Consider the following 25,081-nt stretch of genomic DNA (forward strand, 5'->3'; position numbering starts at 1 on the left):
CGCGCAGCTGCATTCTGGACTAGTTGCAGTCTCCGAACGCTTTTTAAGGGTAGACCCATGTAGAGCGTGTTGCAGTAATCCAGCCTTGAGGTGACTTGAGGAATTTTCATATCTGCTTTTGGTCTTGCCCATATTCCAACTACATTCTTTATCATGTTGCACAAAGCCTGTTGCAGCTCTCAAGCATTTGTACAGATTCTTTTCTAAGGCATTGCCTCTTGTGTTGAAAAAGTGTATATTGTGAATTGAAAACTAGTTTTTAACAAAGAACAATGGACTGCAGGCTCTGTGGGAAACTGGTTGAGGAACAAGGAGCTTCTCCCATCATCATTCGCTGAAAGCTCAAACGGTAGAGATGCTGCAGGCCACACGGAATGAGAAGCCCAGTTGCTAGGAAGAAGGAAAAACAACATATTTGATGGTCCTTCTACCCTTTTCATTCTGTTAATAAACATCAGATTGTGAAGGTCAATGACTGCTGCATTTTTGTTTAAAAATTGAAATGTCTCAATGGAACACGAGAATAGGACAACCCCAACCCAATTCTTAAATAGGGCTATTATTTAACTTAGAAAATGAAATATGAAATTAAACTGTCATAATTCAAAATTGATTATGATTTTTAAAGAAAAGAGGTAAATTTAGAGCATGGAATGTCCTAAATCTGTTCTAAACAGAACACAAAAAATGTTCCCATCATTTTTTTCTTCCAGAATATGCTGAATTCTATAATTGATTAAATGAGGGTAGCAACTCAGACTTTCATTGAGTTTGGACTTGATTTTCTTACTCCTTTATTTTTGTGACGAGTAATAAACTTATATAGTATCTTTGAAGATATATATTCCAAGATGCTATGAACTTTTCCATGGGTTTTTCACTTTTCATTCATACTTGCTAAGAAAAGGAAGAGTTAATTTAAAATTGGTTGTTGACGGTTAATCTTGAGTCCAGGAAAAATATGTTCTGGCTGACATACAAAGATCTTTAGATCAGATCTAGCCTCATGAAGGATTCTTCCTTTATTTCGTCTATCACAGGGCTGTAATATTTTGAAGGCAAGGCACGAGTGCATCTTTGATGAATGAGATTTGTTACACAGAAAATGCAATATGTTTTCATGTCTTTCCAGCAATGGAGAATAAGTGAAATTCAAGTGAAATTTTATCTCCTTCAGCCTAGATATTTTCCACTTAGGCTATTGATTCATAGGTAGCTCATATTTTCAAACGAGATGGAATTTATGGAAGGATCCTGCACTGTGTGCCTTTGACACGTTCATGAATGTGACCTTCACATGACTAACATTCCAATTAAAAGTGCTGTCCCAGAGATTTCCCATCTCATTCATATGCTCTTTGATATATTCAATGTACTATAATTCCTGGTTTAAAGAATATATGCATAAAACTTGAGACAAGTATTCTAATTCTTTCCACACCAGCTTTACCAAACAGAAATTAAACACAGGGAAGATATTTATGCTGTGTGCTACAAGTACAAGAATAGTCTATCAGATTTTGTGGCCCCATAACATGGTGTGCAGAGTTAAAAGGACTCCTGCAAATGATTCTTAGTGCATATTACGTTTACTTTCGGAATTATCACTACCGTAATACAAACGTTATTTGGAAAGTATGGTATTCTTGGTCTTCTGTAGCCCTTCAACCTAACCCTGCAAAGTTGGATGAAGGGACATGACATCACTGACACCTTACGTTATCTCCAGCAAGCAGGGTCAATGGCTATGTGGTCTGTCTATTATGGGACCTGTAATACAATGCCAGAGAGCACTGGACTGGAGGTGGCCACTTCTGAAGCTGTTCTCCCCCATCAAACATATTAGAAGTCAGCTACCTCTGTTTAGGATCTGCCAGATATTCTTTAATATCAAATTATCCAGCTTCAATTTCAGTTGCCTTTCCCTTCCTGAACTAGCCAGTTCCAGTCCAGGAAGAAGATTGTTGTCAGCATAGTGGACACCTCTCAAGAATCACTGTAAGTGTTATTTTTTTCTGATCTTACACAACTGTAGCACAATAGATTACATGAATTCATCTAATGTGAACCCATGTTGAACTCAACATGATTATGTAATATAATTCTTTTAAACTGAACATTTGGTAGCTTACTTAACCAAATTTTGTATCTTAAGCTAACTTAAAATTGGCAAGCTTTTGTTTAAATGTTCTTCACTCTTTCATACACATTGTATTAAAACAATTGTGTCTAGGTAAATAACTGTGCTTTTTGTTCCTTCCTAGAATTTCAACAAAGGAGCTGGGATATTCAAGACAGCAACAGAGAAGGCTATAGCATTGTTCCTACAAAGAAAATTTATATGTATAAAATTGCACTGTTTAAAAACTGAATAAAACTGAACTCTGGGGTTGTTTAAAGTAAATGCATATTGATTCAGACTGGTTTTTTAATGAAAGAAAAATAGTTTATTTTGTGGATAGATTGTATTAGTTGAGTGACCAAGAAGTAGGTTGGACCTATTTGAAGGTCTTCAGGCAACATGCAAAGGTTTCAGATTCCTAATTGATCCTCCATATCTTTCATAGATGAAATTAAAAAAAAAGAGGTTAGCAAGGAATTGTGGTATGAATGAAATGTTCTTTCTTTTGATTCTGCTATTTTCATTTATGGTTCCCAAAAGCAGAAGTGGAGCAAAAGGAAGCCACACAATTTTTGAAAATACAGAATATGTATTATCTTTATTCAAGTAAAAATTCAAGGAGCCTAATCCAGATTGGGGGCTCATGCAGTGAGAGAGAGAATCCTTCTTTCCACCAAACATTTGCCTGTTAAAAATAATAATTGGTATCAATGTTGAAGAAAAAAAATCACACATTCTGATTTGTGTTGAATAAATCAAAGTAGAGATAGAAACTATAATATATGATAATAATTACATATATAAAGCTTAGAGCAACAATGATGATATAAAATATTATTTCCAAGTGCTGAATCCAAAAGTTGTAGCTTCACACCTTTTTTTTTTAAATGGAAGAGGATAAGGGGAGGGGACAAAAACCAAGCAAAATTCTAAAACAGTTGCACAGTTTTGGGGGTCACATAGGAAGAATCCCTTTAGAGGAATATAAAGAAGTGGGCTTATTCAAGTGGGGATTCAAAAAAAGAACAACCTTGTTTTACAGAAGTTAACATCTGTGTAAGATCATGACACCACCAGTCCCTCTGATAGCCTGAAAGGTTAAAATTGAAAATTGGACATAATAAGTAGCCTGTTTCAATCTTTTATTCAAGTGTAATGTGATTGTAGTATATTGGTTGGACCATCACAAGAAAAACAGGATTTTCTAACTCCATGTTCAGCTCCTTGCTTGTTGAAAAAGCCTGATTTCTGCTACCCTTAGAGTACCATTCACAAGATTAAGGAGAGGCCAGAAACATGCTCCAACTACTCTTTAATTCAGTAGACTGCTTAATGGCTACATTCACCTATTGTTAATATACTTATAGCTCTTGCAGTAACAATAGATACGTATTCTTAGTAAATCATTTAAGTAATCAAAGGCAATGTCTCTCTCACCGTTGAAAGGAAGTTAGATGAGTTATCATTATATTGTTTTTCAGGTGGAACATCACCGTAGTTTCTTCTGAGGTTCCCCTTCCTTCTCCCAAGAGTTTTCTTTGGTGACAAAGAACAGCTTGACGGAAATTTTTAATAATAGAAATCTTTATTGAAACCAGGCGTCTGCTGTGCTTTCATCCTGGATTATCTTGTAATACTATCAACTACCTAAAGGCTCATTCAGATAGAGCTCAACTCCTGAAGACTTCATAGGCAGAGCCATTCTCTAGCTGGCTGGGGAATTCTGGGAGTTGAAGTCCACAGGACTTAAAGTCGCCAAGGTTGAGAAACACTGCTCTAGCATCTAAATAGCCATTAACAACATAGCATGTCGGAAACTGGTCCACACAAAGAAGTGAAGCCCCATCTGTGGGATGCAGGCAACACACAAAAGCACACACCCTCCGGTCCATGGGAAAACCTCTCTCCACGGAACTGGTCCCTGGTGCCAAAAGATTGGGGACCGCTGATTAACAATGTCTGAAATAATTCTATATTTCATTTCATTTCATTTATTGAATTTCTATGCCGCCCAATCCTGAGGGACTCCGGGCAGCTTACAGAAATGAAAAAAAATAAAATAAAAAGGATTTTTAAAAACAATGGGACACAACCAAGTTAAAAAGGAACACAACAAACACCCAATCGAAAGGGGGCTGGACCTCAATCAAGGGGTCAACAGCCCCAGGCCTGACGGAAAAGCCAGGTTTTGTAGATTTGTAGATTTGTAGATTTATTGAAAATTTATAGGCCGCCCTTTTCCCTGAGGGGACTCAGGGCGGCTTACAACAATGGGGGAAGGGAGTGCAAGACAAGACATAAAAGAAAAACGTGAGTAAAAAAAATTAACCATAAAACACAACATTCACTCAACATTCGGGCGGGGTGAGAGTAAATCCTATCCCCAGGCCTGACGGGATAGCCAGATCTTGAGGGCTGTGCGGAAGGCCTGGACTGTGGTGAGGGTACGGATCTCCACGGGGAGGTTGTTCCATAGCGTCGGAGCTGCAACTGAGAAGGCTCTCCTCCGCGTAGTCGCCAGTCGGCACTGACTGGCGGATGGAATTCGGAGGAGGCCTACCCTGTGCGATCTGATGGGACGCAGGGAGGTAATTGGCAGAAGGCGGTCTCTCAGATATCCAGATCCACTACCATGGAGCGCTTTATAGGTGGTAAGTAGGACCTTGAAGTGCACCCGACGATCAACAGGTAGCCAGCGCAGCTCACGGAGGATCGGTGTTATGTGGGCGAACCGTGGTGCGCCCATGATCACTCGCGCGGCCACGTTCTGGACTAGCTGAAGTCGCCGGATGCTCTTCAAGGGCAGCCCCATGTAGAGCACATTGCAGTATTCCAGCCTAGAGATCACAAGGGCTCGAGTGACTGTTGTGAGGGCCTCCCGGTTCAGGTAGGGCCGCAACTGGCGCACCAGGCGAACCTGGGCAAATGCCCCCCTGGTCACAGCTGACAAATGATGGTCAAAACTCAGCTGTGGGTCCAGGAGGACTCCCAAGTTGTGGACCCTGTCTGAGGGGTATAAATTTTGCCCCCCCAGCCTGATTGATGGAACGTTAGCCGAATTTTTGGGAGGAAAACACAACAGCCACTCGGTCTTTTAATGGCTTTGTGAAAGGCCATGAGAGTGGGGAGGGCCCGGATCTCTGGGGGCAGCTCATTCCATAGGGCCAGAGCGGCAACAGAGAAGGCCCTACTCCTAGGTGTTGCCAGCCGGCATTGTCCCACTGAAGGAACCCGGAGAAGGTCCATCCTGTGCGATCTTATTGGTCTAAGGGAGGTGTGTGGCAGAAGATGGTCTCGATATCACTCACTTCCATTTTGCTCCTAATTTTGTTTGGGTACAATTCCATTTTGTGCAGGTAAAACAGGAACATGCAGGTTCTGTCTGTCCTATCATAGAAGACCTTTTACTGAAGACGCATTTCTAGCTTATTTTTCCCCCTTCAATATCAGAAGAATTGGCTTGAAAAACTATGCATTTGACTACTGTAGGGTCAATTCTCCCTGCCATCTAATGGGGGGGGGGAGGTATATTAGCCCCATTTTGCCCTGTAACTTTCGGTTTTCTAGATGGAGTCCTGAACTTATGAATATTTGTTTATTGACTGTTTGGCACTGAAAAAAGTGACTTATGTCCAGTCCTTGTATTTAACAACTATCATAGCATCCCCACAGTCACATGATCAAAATTGGGGTGCTTGACAACCAACTATGTTTTTTCAATGGTGGCGATGTTCAAGGGGTCGCATGATCTTCCCAGCCAGCTTCCAACAAGCAAAATCAATGGAGGAAGATGGGTTCACATAACAACCCTGTGACTCACTTAATGATTTGCTTGACATAAAATCATAAAATCTGTTGTGACTTATTTAACTACTGCCGCACTTAGCAATAGAAGTTCTGGTCCAAATTATGGTCATAATTTGGAGACTATCTGCATTATAATAAACTCTGGTTTATTGGTTAAGATATTTACATTTAGTAGCGGGTTGTATGATGAGCCAGAAGACATAGTTACGGCTGATTGGTTAGAGAGTGCTGGCTCCCGCCTGAGGCAATCTGTGCTGTGATTGGTTGCTGCGGATGTGGAGAAAAAGGGGGAGTTTTCCTCTTGCCCCGGGTGCTGAGATTTACCTCAGGATGCTCCTGTTTGCCTGACCCTCTTGCTTGCTGTAATGTAGATGTCAATATATATTTATTTATATAAAACTACATATTCGCGTCAGCGTCTCTCTGGCTTCATTTGGACACCTCTTGCGCAATTCCCTGACATTATTTCCCCTCAATAAAGCTACAGTCAGAAGTCTTGTCCTGGGTTATTGATTAGGCAATATACGGTTATGACTCGGTTGGAAGGAAAGGGCAACAGGCCTCTTCTGAATAAGGACAGTAGCAATAGATATGCATTGTGAGGCTTTTTAAGAAGGCAGCACTCGACTAACCCTATTTGGGAAGTCCAAAAATCCCCAAAGGGCTCAACTGCCAACTACCTCTATATTCATGTGACACGGCTGCATGTCTTTCCACTTAACAGGAATTCCTAGAAAGTGCAAATTCCTCCCTGGGGGGCGGGGGGAACAGACACACACACACACCCCATTGCTTTGCAGCTTTGCATAACCAGCCTTCAGCAGACCCATCCGCTGGCTGTTAGTGAATCCTTGTAAACTTTGTGAGGGGAAGAGAAATTATTAGACCTGAGGGAGAAAAGTTGAATTTGACTTTCTTTCCTTTTCCTTGCAAAATGAGAAATGTTACTGGAGCTGTGCAAGATTTGACTGTAATCATTGTATGATCTCCTACAATCTTCTACAGCCACCTTATTCTGCCTGAATGGGATAATTAAAAACAGGGAAGGGTCCTGAAAATGGCTTCTTTACTAGGACAGCAGATCATTTCATAGCATAAGAAGAAATGCTGCCTCAGCCATTAACAAGCTAAAGTAGATTAGCACCCCCCCCCGCCCCCTATGTATAGGCAATGGGGCGGGAGGGAATCTCCTTTAGCTTGTTACTGGCTGAGGATGCTCCCCACCATTGTTACTTGGGGTTTGAAATGCAATGAATGTGTTGCTATAGCAACCTGTTCTTTATTCGAGGGAAATTTTATGCTAATTCTGAGGGGACCCGTGGATGCATATATTAAAGAAGGGCCTCTAGTTTTTAAGTAGTTGAGTCAAGTTTGACGCCTTCGTTTTCGCTTTTACTAACCCTGTTTTCTCTCCTTCTCTGCATTCCTTTCCCAGCTGTAACTTATACAAGTTACAAAAAGACCCCTCCGCCTGTACCCCCGCGAACCACCTCAAAGCCCCTCATTTCGGTTACGGCCCAGAGCAGCACAGAATCCACCCAGGACGCCTATCAGGACAGCCGGACTCAGGGGATTTCCCCGTGGCCTCAGGATGGCCTCAGGATGTACAACTCCACCGACAGTCTGGACAGCAACAAGGCTATGAATCTGGCCATGGAAACGGCAGCTGCACAGCGCCACAAGTCGGACGGCCAGATCAGCTCCGTGAGGACGAGCGACAAGGCCATCCTGGTGACCAAGGCCGAGGAGTTCTTGAAGAGTCGGCGCTCCTCTATAGGGATCCAGGTAGCCCGTCTTTAACAACCGTTCTGGGATGAGCTGCTCCCCTGAGCTCCATAAAGAACATCAGATGAATCATTCAGCCCAGAGGCCCCCTAATAACCCGAACAACAATCCCTGTGTGCAGCGATTATCATTAATTACAATTCACATCCTGGCTACATGAGCACGCAGAGCAGAGTTGAGCCAGTGTGCAGTGCCCGGAAATAAAATGAATGAATGTATCTCTGAGCAGGGTAGCTGCCACTAAGGCTGCAGATGAAAATTATCCTGCTCAGTCACAAGTGAACGGCATGTTCATCTTTCTCTCTTTCCCTGGAGAGAGCATGAAATTGCGGCTGTGCAACTGTCAAACTGTAGTCAGATATTTCTTCCTTCCTCCCTTCTGCTTTGTGCTACCCTATTTTTCCTTCACGGCTGTCTTTTAATTACATAGCAATGGAGACTAATATATAAGAGTGAGTTTGACGCTATTACAGTGTTTCTCAACCTTGGCGACTTTAAGTCCTGTGGACTTCAAGTCGCCAAGGTTGAGAAACACTCCGCTATTAGAAAGCCTGCTTATAAAGAATATAGGACTAGTAACAGTTTTTCCTTTGGCCTTCCTCTGACGTTATGCCACTAGTGGAATAAGAAGTATTTCTAAGCACATACTACAACAGAAATTATCAATAAAAGCTAAAGCATGCCTATAGGTCTGACCCGCAACACAACTTATACAAATCTTGAGGTTCCGCAGAACCTGCCTATACTTCTATTTTAGAAACACACGGGTATTTCTAAAATCACCTTTACATTTGGTGATAAGAAATAGAAAGAAGAATTCCTGGCAATAAACACCATGGAAGAGATGCCTCATTGGTCAGAATAATCAGTTTTAAGCTAGTTATAAAGCCCACTGCTTCAACTAACCCATTTATTGGAACAGCACTGTTTATTTTTATTTTAATAAAAAAATCATTGCATCTGAGGAGATGTGTTAATTCATGAAACCATGGGGTTTCCATGGATTTGGGAGTCCCAAAATGCCAAGATAGTGCGCAAGTCTTCATAGTTTCAAGCCTTGCCACTTTTCTAGATATGTGTTGCGCATCAAAGAGGGCGGGGCTTTGATCACACCTGCCATCTTAACTTTTCTGACACCGCACTCCACTGACACCCCTGTTAATGCTTCACAATAATAGCTGGATTGAGCCATAATGTTTGTTGCACATAAAATCATAGTCCTAGGCTGTAATGAGTAAGTTCATACATCATAATAAACTTTCCATTCTCTGATGCTGAAAAGCTCTTGGAAGGACCAACAATTAATTTAAATTTAATTTACATTCTATTTAAGGGATGAGGATTCTCAGAAGCAGTTAAAGGTAATCTTGGATGTTGTGTGGGCACCGTCCCTAATTAGGTTCAGTTCTGCTGCATTTTTCACCTTTTCCTTCCTGGCAATATGGCAGCAGGATGGAATTACTGTTCCCTTTAAATAAAAAAAACTATTCCATTCATAATAATGCTGAATTAATTAGATACCATGAAGCGTTTCTTAATTAGATATGTCTCATTTAAAAGAACTCTTCCAAAATCATTTCTGCATCTCTGAGCCATTGGGCTCAAAGGCCTATGAAATGCCATGGGGCTTGGAGAAAGGGCCATCTATTTCCCTTTGTCCAATGGCTTTGCTGCAGCCTAATGGAAAGGATGCAGTTTAGCATAAGTGCAAAATGTTCAGGTCATCTATTCCCTATAGGCTTACGCAGTAATTAAACACAGGGGTGAAACAATTCACACTGCAGTATACTGCAGTGAGATTGCAGCTTTAGTAAATGATAATGAAAGGCATAGAAGATTGTCCGCTACTTTGGGTTTCCTATTGAATCTGTTCCGTCAGAAAGTGTGAAGGGGTTTTCTACATCTATTGTGTATAGAGCTGGGTCCAAAGCTGTGATCATATCAAATGCTTTGATTCACCTATTTTCTGTACAATTAATCATAACATTCTCATTCCATCATTCAACTATCTCTTTCCCTTCTTCCCTGTAATGCCTTTTTTCGAGAACAGCATCTTTGTATTCACTGATTTGGAATTGAGTAGGTACAGAATCCTATCATATATTTGCCTAGCAATTTTCACAAACACCCAACAAATCTCTATGGCAACAAGGCGTTTGGCATTCATTCTTTATTCTTTACTTTCAAGTGCAGTAAATGACAAGCATTATTTGTCAAAGGTACAGTCTCCTTTAAAAAAAAAATTAAGCTGAGTAAGATAAAGACTTCCTGCAGCCATTTCTTCAGCAAATCCCACTGAGGCTATATAGCCCATAAAACTGGAAGCACAAAATCAGCCAAATTTATTTGTTTACAAGTAAATCATTTATGTGGCCACTGGCAAACCCTCAGCAGTCGTGCAATCTGTGGAAGAAAAGATAGAACTGTTATGGCTGCCAAAAACACAAGTAGCAGGATCTTGTTTACAATGCACAAATCATGTGTTTCATAAACCTTTTTCGGTTCTCTAGTCAAACCTGCATTTAGAACATCTGAGGACTTTATTTCCATATTGACTTGATTAAAGACACAGCAAGCACGCTTATTAGATGACTATGCACTAATTTTGCAGTACATCCGTATTTTCATTCACAGTGGGATTGTTTATTTTAGACGTTATTTGATTTATAAAGCAGTTTTATATCATTTGTAAACCAGCGGTAATATGAAGGAATGCAGCTTAATGTAAACCAATAAGCCAGTTGTGCCATTCTTCATTTTAGCCTTTTTGACATCAGCAGGTTTAAAATCAACTGCTGTCTTTTAACAGATTGGCTTAGCTGAGCTATTGCCATCTTCAGTATTTGAAATCAAATATTATTTCACTTTCAAATATTTCCCCTGACCAGAAATATCTGGAGCGCTATAATTCAGATGATTTTCCCCTCATCAAATATTCATTTTAGTTTAATGTTACATTTTGTTTAAAACCCACTTCATACTTAGCACATGGACGCCAGATTCTGCTACTGTTTTCCACAGTGGGCACATAAAATATAAAGAGGGCCAAACATTTTGGATCACATGGGGAAAAGATACATGCATTCTGAAATCCTTGGGATTTATTAGTTAATGGCTGCATATCGTACCTTATCCTTTATGTGTTTATTACAGAAATCATTGCTATGGATGTTAGTCAAATGCTTTAGTTTGTTTGCAATTATGGTCTCTGACCAAAATATTTCATAAAATGCCAAATGTATCCTGTTTATAGTGTTTGTGTAGCAATTTGCTTTGTGCAAGCTGCAAAAACATTCTCAGAGGCCTCATCTCTGTTCTGCCACAAATGCTCTGGTTGCTGCTCTTCCCCATTCAAAAGATATACGACTAAACACGAACATTGCTAATTCTCCTGCACTGCCATGCCTTTCCTGGAAAGGCAAAGGGATGGGCTAGCTGATAGGTTTTGGGTTTTTTCCCATCAGCATAGCCATACAGTCATAATCGCTGTGAGTAGAAATGATCTCCAACTGCCATGTTCACTTCAAAACGTTTCTCCTTTGACTTGAACTAGGTGGAAGCAGCAACCGATTCAGATAACGACAGCAAAAGCTTACGGGAGTATCATTCGGTTGGAGTGCAAGTGGAAGATGATAAACGGTAGGTTGGGCCATTTCTGTATGTGTTTTTGTCTGCTCAACGTATAGATGTCAGACTCGAAACCAAGAATGGCGCATGGTAATTCTTCCAAGCGGAGTTCTTTATTGTTCCACTTGTAGACAAAAATCTTACCAGATATGCTGCCCTGCTTCCTACACACATCCACATGCACATGTGGCAAGAGTTATATAGGTGTTATTCAACACCACCACCACCCCAACAAGTCCTTGGAAAGCAGCCCTGATGTGCAGGTCTGGATTCCAAGGTCAGCACATCAAGAGTCGCTGGATAACTGAGTCCAAAGGGCACACACAAAGCCCAGGAAAGCAATCCAGGAATCAAACATGCTAGGACACGTAGCACGAGCACACAAGGCACAGAACTGGGCATATTGCTCCAGCAGCATTCAAGTCTTTAGGACGGGGTTAAGTAGCAATAGCAATAGCAGTTAGACTTGTATACCGCTTCATAGGGCTTTCAGCCCTCTCTAAGCGGTTTACAGAGTCAGCATATATTGCCCCCAACAACAATCCGGGTCCTCATTTTACCCACCTCGGAAGGATGGAAGGCTGACTCAACCTTGAGCCGGTGAGATTAGAACTGCTGAACTGCAGACAACAGTCAGCTGAAGTGGCCTGCAGTGCTGCACCCTAACCACTGCGCCACCCCAGATGCCGATGCAGCCAATTCATGAGAGGCGGGGTAGATGACCTAGCTGACTGGCGTATTGCCCGTCTCCTCTCTGATCTACATGATCCTGGATCAGGAGGAAGTGTGGACTCCACCTCCTCTTCATTGCTAAGGGGCGGCAGCTGCTCTCGGTCCTCACCCGGCTAACTCGCTGCAGCCGTGGTTCGCCTCTCTCAGCCTCAGCCTGTCCTAGTCTGATCAACCCAACTGAGGCTGCTCCATCAGGCTAGCCCTCTCTGAGCCCCAATCCTGAGCCCCAATCCAGCTCGACGCTTTCCTCTGCAGACCCAAACTCACCTCCTCTGAACTTGCACCTGGAGAGGAGTCTGGGAGTGGATCTATGACACCAGACTGAGGACTCATCTACAATATGCTCGAACGAGCTCCCCGCAGAGATCCGGACCCTCACCTCTCTCCAGGCTTTCCGTAAAGCCGTTAAAACCTGGCTGTGCCGGCAGGCCTGGGGTTGATGAGTTCCCTTCCCCTCTCGAACCGTGTGGCTGTTGATTGTCTTTTAAATTCCCTTGTACCTTCTTTGTTGTATTTCCTTCGTGCTTACCCCCACCCTTGGGTTTGTGAGCCGCACAGAGTCCCTCAGAGAATAGGGCAGCATATAAATAAAATAAACCCTCAACCTTCACACCTAGGACAGTGTTTCTCAACCATGGCTACTTGAAGATGTCTGGACTTCAACTCCCATTCGCTGGCTGGGGAATTCTGGGAGTTGAAGTCCAGACATCTTCAAGTGAATGACTCAATGAAGCGGTGGACGTGATGAGCCGGGGTCTTGAAGCCGTTAGGGACTGGATGCGGGCTAACAAGCTTGTACTCAACCCAGAAAAGACCGAGTGGCTGTTGTGTTTCCCTCCCAAAAATTTGGTTAGTGTTCCAACGCTCAGGCTGGGGGGCCAAAATTTACACCCCTCAGACAGGGTTCGCAACTTGGGAGTCCTCCTGGATCCACAGCTGACCTTTGATCACCACCTGTCGGCTGTGACCAGGGGGGCATTTGCCCAGGTTCGCCTGGTGCGCCAGTTGCGACCCTACCTGAATCGGGAGGCTCTCACAACAGTCACTCGCGCCCTCGTGACCTCTAGGCTGGAATACTGCAACGTGCTCTACATGGGGCTGCCCTTGAAGAGCATCCGGCGGCTTCAGCTAGTCCAGAATGCGGCCGCACGAGTGATCGTGGGTGCACCTCGGTTTGCCCACATAACACCTATCCTCCGCGAGCTGCACTGGCTACCTGTTGACCTCTGTGTGCGCTTCAAGGTGCTTCTTACTACCTATAAAGCCCTTCATGGTAGTGGATCTGCGTACTTGGGAGACCGCCTCCTGCCAATTACCTCCTCTCGACCCATAAGATCCCACAGATTAGGCCTCCTCCGAGTGCCATCTGCCAGCCAGTGCCGGCTGGCAACTACGCGGAGGAGAGCCTTTTCTGTAGCAGCTCCGACCCTCTGGAACGAGCTCCCCGTGGAGATTCGTACCCTCACTACCCTTCAGACCTTCCGCACAGCCCTCAAGATCTGGCTATCCCGCCAGGCCTGGGGGTAAAGACCATAGTTTGCCCCCGCCCGAATGTTGAATGAATGTTGTTTGATCTTAACTACATACTGTATTTTTATGTTATTGTACGTCTTCCCCTCCCATAAGTTGTTAGCCGCCCTGAGTCCCCTCAGGGAAAAGGGCGGCCTATAAATAAACGCAACTACAACTACAACTACAACTACAAGTGGCCAAGGTTGAGAAACACTGCTCTAGGAAGAAGAGGCTGTTTTCACCCTCTTTTGCTCACAGATAATATCTAGGATGAATTGCTTCTTACTCCTCTGGAATTCACTCCCTCCCTCCTGGGAATTCATCTCCTCACTACATTACATCCCATAAGATCAGAATTTCTCAGCCTTGGCAACTTGAAGATCTGTGGATTTCAACTTCGTGCTGGGAATTCTGAGAATTGAAGTCCACATATCTTCAATTTGTCAAAGTTGAGAAACACACAGATATAGCCATGTGCTCACAGATACCTATTGTTTCCAAAACAACAATGACAATCTTTTCTCAAACCCCCATCATCTGCACCCTGTGTTTTAAACCACATGTTTTTTAACTCATTTATTTCTGTTTAGTTTAGTGATAATGCGTCACTGTAGCATTTACAAAACACTTCTAACATCTACTGCGAGAATAAATCAACGTTTGCTTTCCAAATGAAGTTTGAGTAATATTGATTCGTATCTTGCTTTGGGCCATTAATAACCATTTATCCTATAAAGACTGCAGCCCATTCATGTGGTGCGTTTCAATCTTTACATCCATTGTTATTAATATTTCTAAAGCTTTTCTTAAAACCCTGAAAATAGTAGAGTATAGATGGTGCTTTCTTTTCATAAATAGAATATTGTCAATGTATGGATCGTATATTGTGTTGTTTTTCCATTTTACTCCAGCCATGGACGATTTAAGCGCTCAAACAGTGTAACGGCAGCTGTTCAAGCCGATTTAGAACTCGAAGGGTTTCCTGGACACATAACGATGGAGGACAAGGGACTTCAGTTTGGGGGGTCTTTCCAGCGGCATTCAGAGCCAAGTACTCCCACTCAGTATGGTGCAGTAAGAACTGTGCGGACACAAGGCCTCTTTAGTTATAGAGAAGATTACAGGACCCAGGTTGACACCTCCAATCTCCCACCACCTGAGCCTTGGTTGGAACCATCCATGGACACCATTGAAACAGGACGGATGTCTCCGTGTCGACGGGACGGGTCATGGTTTATGAAGCTGCTACACACCGAGACGAAAAGGATGGAAGGATGGTGCAAAGAGATGGAGAGAGAAGCAGAAGAAAATGATCTTTCTGAAGAAAGTAAGAACATATCTTTCACTGCTTATTCTTATCTTATAGTTTTTAATCTATTCATTTCTGTAGTGAGTCTGTTATCACATTGCATTTTGGGAGTTGGACAAAATGGGGGCATTTTTTTTCTATATATATTTTTTATTTTTCATTTTCATACACTCACATGTATGCACCATACAGTATTAAACAATAATTGCATCAATTTCTCTTGTCAACAATGCCCCAGAAAATGAAAGCCCAATATACCTCTTCCATTCCCCATACACCTTTCTTCCACCACCCTCCAACTTTCTATCTTCCCTCCATCATCCCCCTCTACCCTACCTCCCCTCCCCCTCTACCACTCCTCTCTCCAGATCCGCTCCCCCCCTTCCCTTTCGCCTTCCCCCCCACCCTCTCTCCCATCCATGGGGAAATTTTGAAGGACCATGCGCTCTGCCACTGCGCTGCAGAGGGACTTCCCTAGTGGACTTCCTTTGCTTGTAAAAGCCGAAACTCCGACGTTTCTATATAAAATCCCATGAATATGTTTCCTTGTAAGTACGGACTTCCAGGTATGAAAGAGAGTTCAGGTGGGATTCCAGACATAAAAGACAATACACGAAGCTTTTGGAGAGAGGAAGAATTAGATTAGGAAGTATTTGACTCTTGCCTTCATTATATATTGCTGGCTTTAAAGAAAAATAGATCAAATTAACGCCAAAAGCCCAGTAGAAATATATATCGTTTCAAAGCTTAACATATTTTATGGATTCTATTATTTCTAAGTTCTTATTAAAGGCTTGCTAGCTTTTCGTACACTGCTTAATAGTAATTCTGAATAAAATTGTTGTCCACCAATCATAATTTTCCAATCCAGATAGGTTACTCATGCGCTGATCACCTCATGATTGCATTAGTGTAATGTGCCCTCAAAGACCACCTAGAAGCTGTGGCTGGTTCAGAAAGCAGATGTGCAACCAGTAGCAGATGCCTCTTGGTGTGCCCATGTGTCACCACTGCTGCACCAGCTGTATTGGCTGCCAGTCAGCTTCAGAGTGGAATTCAAGGTGCTGATTTTTACCTATAAAGCTCTGTTTGGCTTATGACCTGGATATCTAAGATACATTTGTGTCCCCAATCATTTCTGCCCACCCCCTACATTCTGGCAGAATGGGTGTGGTCCAGGTCCCCAGTATAAAAGGCCATCTTGAGGGATACGAATTCTTTTCTTTTTTGCAAAGATATCCCATGCATAAGTGTTACTGAATACCGAACACTATTATGTTCAGTTGGGCTCATTACCAACTGTAGCCTAAATATAATGTACATACAAAAATATGCTTAAAGAAATGGCGGTCACTTCAGCAAGGAAAGACATTGGGGCAGTGTGTCAACCCATGTAAGCTTATTCAATCTTCCAGTGAACACTCTCTTCCATGCTTTTTCATCACATATAATGTGTGTATTTGTGGTAGGGTAATAACATTATGCGAAATGACAATTTTTGTTGGCATCTTTTGTTGGCTAGCACCAACATTGTTGTTCTGTTTATTTGCTATAACAAACTTTAGAATTTGTCACAATTTGAAAAGCGTGTCAATCAACAGATGAACAAGGTGAATGCACCTTCGGGAGCAGATGTTATAACCTTCAGGCGGCTCAAGTCAGATGCCATTATATGGTCAAATTGGGTGCTTAGTGGATTTTGTAGGAAAATTTGTGCATTTGAAATGTCCGTACTTGTGTGCCTGTTAATTTAGTTCTTCGAGATATAACTGGATGGCATTTCGCTACCTCAGAATTACAGGGTTCTACGTGCATCGCGACCATTTGCTGGGAAAAGAGTCTTAAACATTTTAAAAATTGTACTGGTTACCCCATTGTATGTAGAAGGAATAAAAATTGGTATGTGAGCCTACCAACAAATAGTGCATGCAAGAAAAAAAAAATGAGGCCGATGGCGACTCATCTTGGGGTCATACGGGAGGCTCCGAAAATCAAATAGAACCTTGTCACACTAAGTTTCACCATAAAAATGAGAATTACAAAGTTCAATAAAAAAATTTTTGAAAAAAGCACTGAATTCAACTTGATATTAACTCAGATTTGTTTTTGTGACCATAAAATGCTTGTAAATTACTATTTGAAGGTTCAGTAAGAATGTAAATGCATATGTCTTAATACGGAGAATTACTATTTAGCCAAAGTTTTGCATAACAGTTTCTTCAAAATGGTGCAGTAATAGTCATTATCGACTTTAGCATCCATTTGAACATACTTTCTATGTCATCGTGTTTTGCTTTGGTTACTGTGTGTACCTGTAACTGTGTCTTAGAGTTTATACTCTGGTTTCTCTTCAGATGGTATAGATCTTTCGCCTGTCTTAGGCAGAGGGAATGTAACAGATGCGGCAGGCGCTGTTGGGGAAGCAGGTTTCCCGCAAACACGCCTTGTCTTCTTTTCAAAGGCACGGAGGGGGACCGTGTCCCAATCATCCACAGCGAAGGTCGTCTTGAACCTTACTGTTGAATGGATCTGGGTGAATATTAGTTGTGATACTTTAGCATACGGCACACTAGTGTGCTGAAAACTGCTTTGGACACATGGAGCAATTTTTAAAATAGGTGGGCTTCCTCTGGATGGTTTTGAATGGCTGGCGTCGCTTGGCTTCTTTCAGCAATCTTAGGAAAGAAACTGGTGGAAAGAATTCATAGCACGTTCAGTTATGCTCTGCATATTATCCACTTCTTGAATGCAAGAGGGGCCTGGTACAGACAACTCCATTTCAATGCTTTCAATGTTTGGACGATTCCAAAGAAAATCTGTTATTGCAAAAGACATGCGAAAGTCCCTATTTTGTGGAATGCAGCTGCCACTCCCTAATGTTAGATGCGCTAAATGTGGTTGATCTTGCACTACATTTTCCAAAATTTGCACCACAGCACTAGCTATATCGTTTCCAGCGCGTCCCCCGATTAATTCCATCCAAATGGCACAGTACCCTTGTCCTGTATATGATGTGTGAGTAGTCATATTGTACAAGTTAAGTTTATGCTTGTAAAAAAAACTGCTTGTACCAGATTTTGGAAAAGAGATGACATTCTCCATGTCCAAACATATCTAGTTTTGTCTCCTCTTTCTCCGGTCTGTGATCTCTCATTAAATTCTTCTGTTGGATATGCAAATCACATTTCTCTTGTAGCATCTCTTCTACCTGCCCAATTGAAGAGGCAGTTTTATGCTCCTCGCAAAGGCCACAGAGATGGTTTTTTGGGTACGTGGAACGCCAGGTTAAATTCATTGTTGAATACAGTTGGATGGTGTTTGACTGGTTCAGTTCCTGTTCCGCTATTTTTCCTTTATACAGCCCGTACATGAGTCTTACATTCAATGAAGATGCGAGGAACTCTTTTTCAGTTCTTTTAGCAAGACATTAACGTGACTCCACCCTCGGAAATGAATTAATATGCTCAATTACGGTCTGTTTGTCTGTAGCAAAGAATTGCTAACCAGGGTGCTTCCCCCTCTTGTCTGTCTGCTTACTAAATCTTTCCGGCTATGCTAGTTGTACACTGGCTTTTGACTGATTTGCCAATGTTCCTAGATAAAAACCCTTGCAAACACCAATTGCTGCATTTCCTATGTACATGTGGTAGAAAAAACTGAATTTGCTCCTAGAAGGTTTTGTTTTTGGTGTGGGACGATGCACTGATTCCCTGCGTGTACTTTTTCCAATGTAATGTAACTTTTCATTAGGGCTCATAGCATTGTAGGCTCTAAATATTGCTTCACGTTCCTCAGTTGTCACTGCTGTAAAGCAAGCAAATTTGCAACTCTGCATATTTCTCAGTCCTTGCCATGACTTAATTGTTTTTAGCAGGTACAGTTTTCCCATGTCTACATATTCTTCCCCCCCTCTGACATTTTTTCCCCCTAATATTGGCTTCCAAGTTCTGGGTCATCTATGTCTCTTCCTCATAACTTTTTCCGATGTTGCTACTGGTGTGTCAGTGTTTACGTGATCCTCAGTAGACGTAGGAGGATTGGCAACATCCTCCATTTCTTGCCTGGAATAAAATAAAATATTTACTTATTAATGTCAACTCAAAGACACCATCTTACTTTTGCATTTTTGACATTTAACACCAAACAAAATTTAGGAACCTTTATTTACATTTCTTATATGGGGGCCATCCATTTAAAGTGGCATTACCAAAAAGCAGAGTTTCTCACTCAGTGCCCCTTTAAGGCCTGTGCTGATAAATAAATAAAGGGAGACTAGTATAGATCTATTTCAAGCTATTTAGCTCTCATCAGCTAGCCATACCCTTACTGGGATTTGAACTTGGGCTATATTACATGTTAGGCAGACGTCTTAGCCATTAGGCCACAGGCTCTGATCCGTTATCAGCCAAGCCAGGGTGAAAGGTATCTATTTAAAGTTACAACCCCCGGTATGCCCAAATATGGGAGGAAGATCACTACTTCCATTCTCTGTTCTTCGGCTCTTCACAAGAGACCATCCAGACAGAAAGAAACCCAATATTTTTTACTGTTGCCTTTGTGTTACATTTGTTATATTTGTGCTGATAAATAAATAAAGGGAGACTAGTATAGATCTATTTCAAGCTATTTAGCTCTCATCAGCTAGCCATACCCTTACTGGGATTTGAACTTGGGCTATATTACATGTTAGGCAGACGTCTTAGCCATTAGGCCACAGGCTCTGATCCGTTATCAGCCAAGCCAGGGTGAAAGGTATCTATTTAAAGTTACAACCCCCGGTATGCCCAAATATGGGAGGAAGATCACTACTTCCATTCTCTGTCCTTCGGCTCTTCACAAGAGACCATCCAGACAGAAAGAAACCCAATATTTTTTACTGTTGCCTTTGTGTTACATTTGTTATATTTGTGCTGATAAATAAATAAAGGGAGACTAGTATAGATCTATTTCAAGCTATTTAGCTCTCATCAGATAGCCATACCCTTACTGGGATTCGAACCTGGGCTGTATTACATATTAGGCAGATGTGTTAACCACTAAGCCACAAAGTTCTCCTCCTTTATCATAATATGTATGTATGTATGTATGTATGTATGTATGTATGTATGTATATATATAACACAGTTGTTCCGGGCCTGCATTGCAATAGCGTTAGTGAATGGTGTATAGACTTAAAGCACAGACTACTCACTCGTTTTCAATTAAAAGTTCCATGTCCAATTGGCCATCTTGGTTTCTGGAACATACTCGACCCACTTGGTTCAAATAAATCTGAACTTGCTTCCGTATCGTGGAAGAGAGACATTATTTTGGAATGGACATGTCCAGAAACAGAGGCAACGCTAAGCGCTGCAGACTCCATCCTTGCTCTGTCACATGGGTGCAGCCAAGCATGGCTATTGGCTGCTGCAAATAGAACCCCGTAGTTCTGGGTTTTCATGCCACAGTGCAGATAGAACCTTGTCATTTTGCTATTTGTGGTGAATCTATTTAGAAATTTTACGAAATAAGTTGTTAGAAAATTAAGTCATGGTATATAGAACCATGTCACACTCTTAACGCATTTTCGACGAAAATGTCAGCTAGAACCCTGTAATTCTGAGGTAGCGATTTATCAAATACTGTAGTTCGGTTCTGCTTCTTGTTCTTCTCTGTGATTTTTTTCCTCCCAATAAACGTTTGCAGTCGTCAAAGCAGAGATGCATCTTGAAAGTCAGCAGTTTTTTGTGAGTGCAAATTTCATTAAGATCCATGCCAGTGGGATTCCAGGACTTGTGTCCATGTACCCCTATTAATTATACATCTGCAACGTGCAGTTAATTAACTTTTTCATGTGTGCTGTTTCAAGAGAATACTTTTGAAGCTGCTGCTTATATATAGCCCCCGACAATAGTGCTTCATTATTCCCCACTGCAGATTCAATGGGTGTGTCAGGTTGCTTTTACAGAACATGGCCAACCTGTAGCCCTTTGATTAAAAGATGCGTGCTTGTAATGTATACCTGGGATAGTGAAAATACCAGTCTCAAAGTATCAGCAATTCATACCTTCGGACCAACAATCTTAGTGATGGTGTTGATGGCGCTCGTAAAGTATCCTTTTTACACCATGAAAGGAGGTGTTAGATTTCCACAGACATGATGGTGATTGCCCCCCCCCCCTATAATGTTCTTTGTGAACGATTAACTGTAAGGAATAGCCATTCATGGATAACATCCAATTTTTGTCAAAGTTATGGGATCGCTCTTCTCTTAATAATGTATGAATGGAGAAGACATATATGAAACGTTTGTGTCACCAGTAGTATATTTTTGTAATTCATTCTCTGGACCGGTTACATAGAAATGTGAGGCTGATTATTGCACAAGGAGAGGGGCTTTGAAAGTTTGCAAACAACAACAACACCAACCCACATCTTCATAGTACAGTAGCATTAGCTGTTATTCAGCTATATGGGACAGGAAACATGATTTTACAGTGTGGGGTTCCCAACAACATGGGGAAAATTTAGGTTCCAAATAGAAATTGTTTAGACCTTTGCTGGATATGTTTCTTTTTACCAACCTGTGGCAAAAGTGAAAAGGAATGGGAGAAGAAGGGTTGCTATTGGTTGAAGAACAATGGACTTCCCTTGCTTTGGTGATTGTTGTACAGTTTGCAAAACTATTATAAGTTTTTAGATTATTTTTTTGTCCATAATTAATATTGAAGCTAGGTGCTCAGTGATAAAGAACGGCGTATTCTACATACATGTGTATCTGTCTGCACACCCACAACTCAAACATCATGTATTGCATAAGTCATCTTTCAAAATTAATTATATGTTAATTTTAACATACAATTAATTAATTTAATTAGATTTGGGCAAACATATCTTTTTAAAAAACACTTCTGAGAATAATTCTTTTGAAAATAAGCGATAAATTGAATATATAACAAGATCTCAAAATGTGGCATAAGAATAGGAAAAATGGATTCTCAATGTTCTTCTCCTGTGCAACTGTGCAACGGTCATCCCAGCGCATCCATTTTGCCGGTTGTCTCAGTAATCATTTGACATCCAAGTATCATTTCCAGTGATGAACAGATAAGAAATCACTGAAATGCAAAGCCATAAACAGTCCTGTTAAATGTAAGTGTAAGTTTTAGACCTTTAATCACCTTCTACTCTCCCCTGTCACTTTACTAATTTCTGGCATATTTAATTATCTGTTTTGCTTTTTAATTAATAAGGAAAAAAAGAGCAAAACCCAAATATAATGGGGATGGCAATATACTGAAGACATAAAAGTGTTTTAACAAAAAAATGACAGATGACTAAGAACAAAGAAAATATGTGCCATTCTAATAATAGTTACAATTCTATATATACTTGTCTAACAAAAATATTATTCAAGTATGTATATATTTCTAATACATAACATATATTTGTTTTTAGCCTACTGTATTCTGTATTCATTATATCTATGTATACAAAGTCCAGGGATATCGTCAATCCGCTCGGAAGAGGCAAGTTCTATCAGGTCTTTTAATAAGTGGGGCCATGCGTGTATCTTTCCAATGGTGCAATATCCGTCTTTTGCCCATAATAAAGGCAGGGAGAATCCATTTACTATGTCCAATTGTGTAATTTAATGTGCCAGGTATATAATTCAAGGGAATATTATCCTCTGAAAGTTTTACCTTTTGTCTCACATTTATATTTACATATTCCACTGTTTTCTCCCAAAATGTGATAAGTATGAGACATTGTAGAGACATGTTTTTTAAAAAAGGGTTATTCCTATTGCCTCTCCAACAAAATGCTGTTTCTGACAGTCCTTCTTTTTTAATAAAAACATAACGGAGTCCAATGAATTCTAATTCTAAATATTTTTTGTTGCTGTATAAATTATAATTTGAGGTCCATGGGCACGCTTGCTATACAAATTAAGACATTCCCCCTTTTCTAGACAATATCCAAACCTCTAATTCTTTATTCCACTGTTTTCTTAATATCTGCGTATTAAATTGATGTATAAATAACAATTATCTAGAAAAATTCAGCAGGTTTTCTTAGTTTTAAAGACTAGTTTCTGGAATATAAAAATGTGGTCCATACTATCCCTGCAAATGTTTAAACTACTTTAAGCTAGATATCCTGTGTGTGACACAACAAGTAGAATCCACTGGGCTAAAACAAATCTAGGAACCTATTAAGGATCCAGTGGATCAGAGTTAGGAGGAAAGCTGTTATTGACTTTGGTAGAGTTTTGCCCATCCTTCTCTCTACACTGGGACAGTTATATTTTGTAGGTAGTAGGTTTTTTTTAAAGTCAGCACAAAACATGAATATCTGGTAAACACTGAACTTGACAGGTTAGTGACAGAAACACCTGGATCTTCCATAAAAAATAGATCTGCAGAGAATAGGGATTTTACTCAATACAGCCAGGATTTTTACATTATTTTCTGAGGGGATGAAACAGTATACAGTGTATAAAGCTTCTCGTGTGGCTTTTTCCAATATTGTTTAAGATGAGCTGATCTCTGATTTTCTTTCTTGAATACAGTTTGAAAAGCCTGCACACTTAATTGAATTCATAACCAGAGCAAGAATAATGTTTTTTCCCCCTAGATTATGCCTTGGCTATACAAATATATTGGTTGTTTCCTAGCTTCAGATCTAAATTAATATTTACCCTTCATCTTCAGTTCTAGGTAAGATTCGAAGTGCTGTAGGAAGTGCACAGTTGCTAATGTCACAAAAATTCCAGCAATTCTATTGGCTTTGTCAACAGAATTTGGTAAGTTCACATTTTTAAACATTGCATAGTATAACTGAAGTTAGTTATTATTTTTCTTCAAACTTTAAATGCTACTATTTTATTATTCATCTGGAGATTAATTTCCGTCAGAGGACATTTAATTCCACATCTGCTAAGCAGACAATTGCACACATAACTTGTGCATAGAAGCTTCATTATTTCTTTATCCTGCTGTGCAGAAACTATTGCCGGAGCTTTAAAGAGGAAGGCTCCAATTTTCCAATGAGCATTTCAAAATCATCTGGGAATTCATGGCAACTCAGCATGGTCTGCATTAATGTCTTGGTCTGGGCATAAAGTGAGAAGGATTGCAATAAGATTGCATTGAAATAATGTTTGGTATCTTTTTTGTATTTGATAATATACATTTTTATATTAGAAATCACCTTGTGAGGGCACGACTTAGGAACTGATCTTTAAAAAGCACTCCATTATTTTATAAATACTGTGTTTGAAAATGTGTTCTATCAAAATAAAAGGAATCAGGAATTTCACCCAGAATGGTGGAGCGTGAATCTTCAGTACATTGAATAAATCATAATTTCTCCAAAACCGTTTAAGGACTCAGGGGGCATCGAAGATTATTTTATAAAGCTCTATCAATTTTTGTCTTGCAATACAGTCAACCCAAAACAGATTGTTTGGGTCTATAAAATATTAAAAATAGTAATCTATCTTATTCATCTATCCATCCTGCAATAGATTCCCCATTCTTTCCAGCGCAAAGACTATACTGGGGAATATACTGGACCAAGGGGATTTTGAAAGTTATTGTTCAAAGGAGAGGAACAAGAATTCCCATTCCTTGACCAAAAGGCTCCTTGTATATAAAGTCTGCTTTTGCCTACCTTTGAAACTCTGGAAATCCATTGCTATTGTTTTAAACTTTAGTCAGAGGCAATAACTTTGTAGTTAAAAACTGTAAGCAAAGAATGAGATCTCAAGGGATATTAGCAGGTGGGTAAATGCACATCTACAATAATTTTTGTGTATGTTTATTGTATTGTAATTTTATATTGCATTATGTTGTTGATGATATCACTAATTATTTTAATAACCAAAATCATTTTGGAAATGAGAACTAGTTGTGCATTCTCTTGGCTTCAATCAGTAACTTTATTCCCCCGGCATAAATACCAAATTCCCATGGACTGTGATAATCAGGAGCCAATACTGCTAATCTAAAAAGCTGACAAACTACAAGAATTAATCAAATGTTCTACTGTCCAAACTAAATGCCCACAATACGTTTTACAATTAGCTTTGTTTCACTGCTAAATTAGATATGAGGAAGGCTTCTGCTGGTCAATATTGCCAGCAAAGAACAACGTTACTTTCTCATTTGTTTTTCTTTTTTTCCCTAGAACTAAATAAAATTTTG

At 40.6% G+C, this 25,081-nt stretch overlaps 1 protein-coding gene across 1 annotated transcript in view; it reads left to right on the forward strand.

Annotated features, from left to right (window-relative positions):
- Positions 1-25,081, forward strand: part of DLGAP2 (DLG associated protein 2) — an 82,605-nt gene that overhangs the window by 50,396 nt on the left and 7,128 nt on the right. Inside the window, exons 5-8 of the mRNA XM_032216422.1 lie at positions 7,365-7,714; positions 11,268-11,353; positions 14,497-14,912; positions 23,588-23,679. Coding sequence (XP_032072313.1) covers positions 7,365-7,714; positions 11,268-11,353; positions 14,497-14,912; positions 23,588-23,679 — 944 coding nt within the window. The remainder of the gene's footprint in view (positions 1-7,364; positions 7,715-11,267; positions 11,354-14,496; positions 14,913-23,587; positions 23,680-25,081) is intronic.

The sequence above is a fragment of the Thamnophis elegans genome, chromosome 4 (assembly GCF_009769535.1).
Source record: "Thamnophis elegans isolate rThaEle1 chromosome 4, rThaEle1.pri, whole genome shotgun sequence".
Taxonomy (NCBI): domain Eukaryota; kingdom Metazoa; phylum Chordata; class Lepidosauria; order Squamata; family Colubridae; genus Thamnophis; species Thamnophis elegans.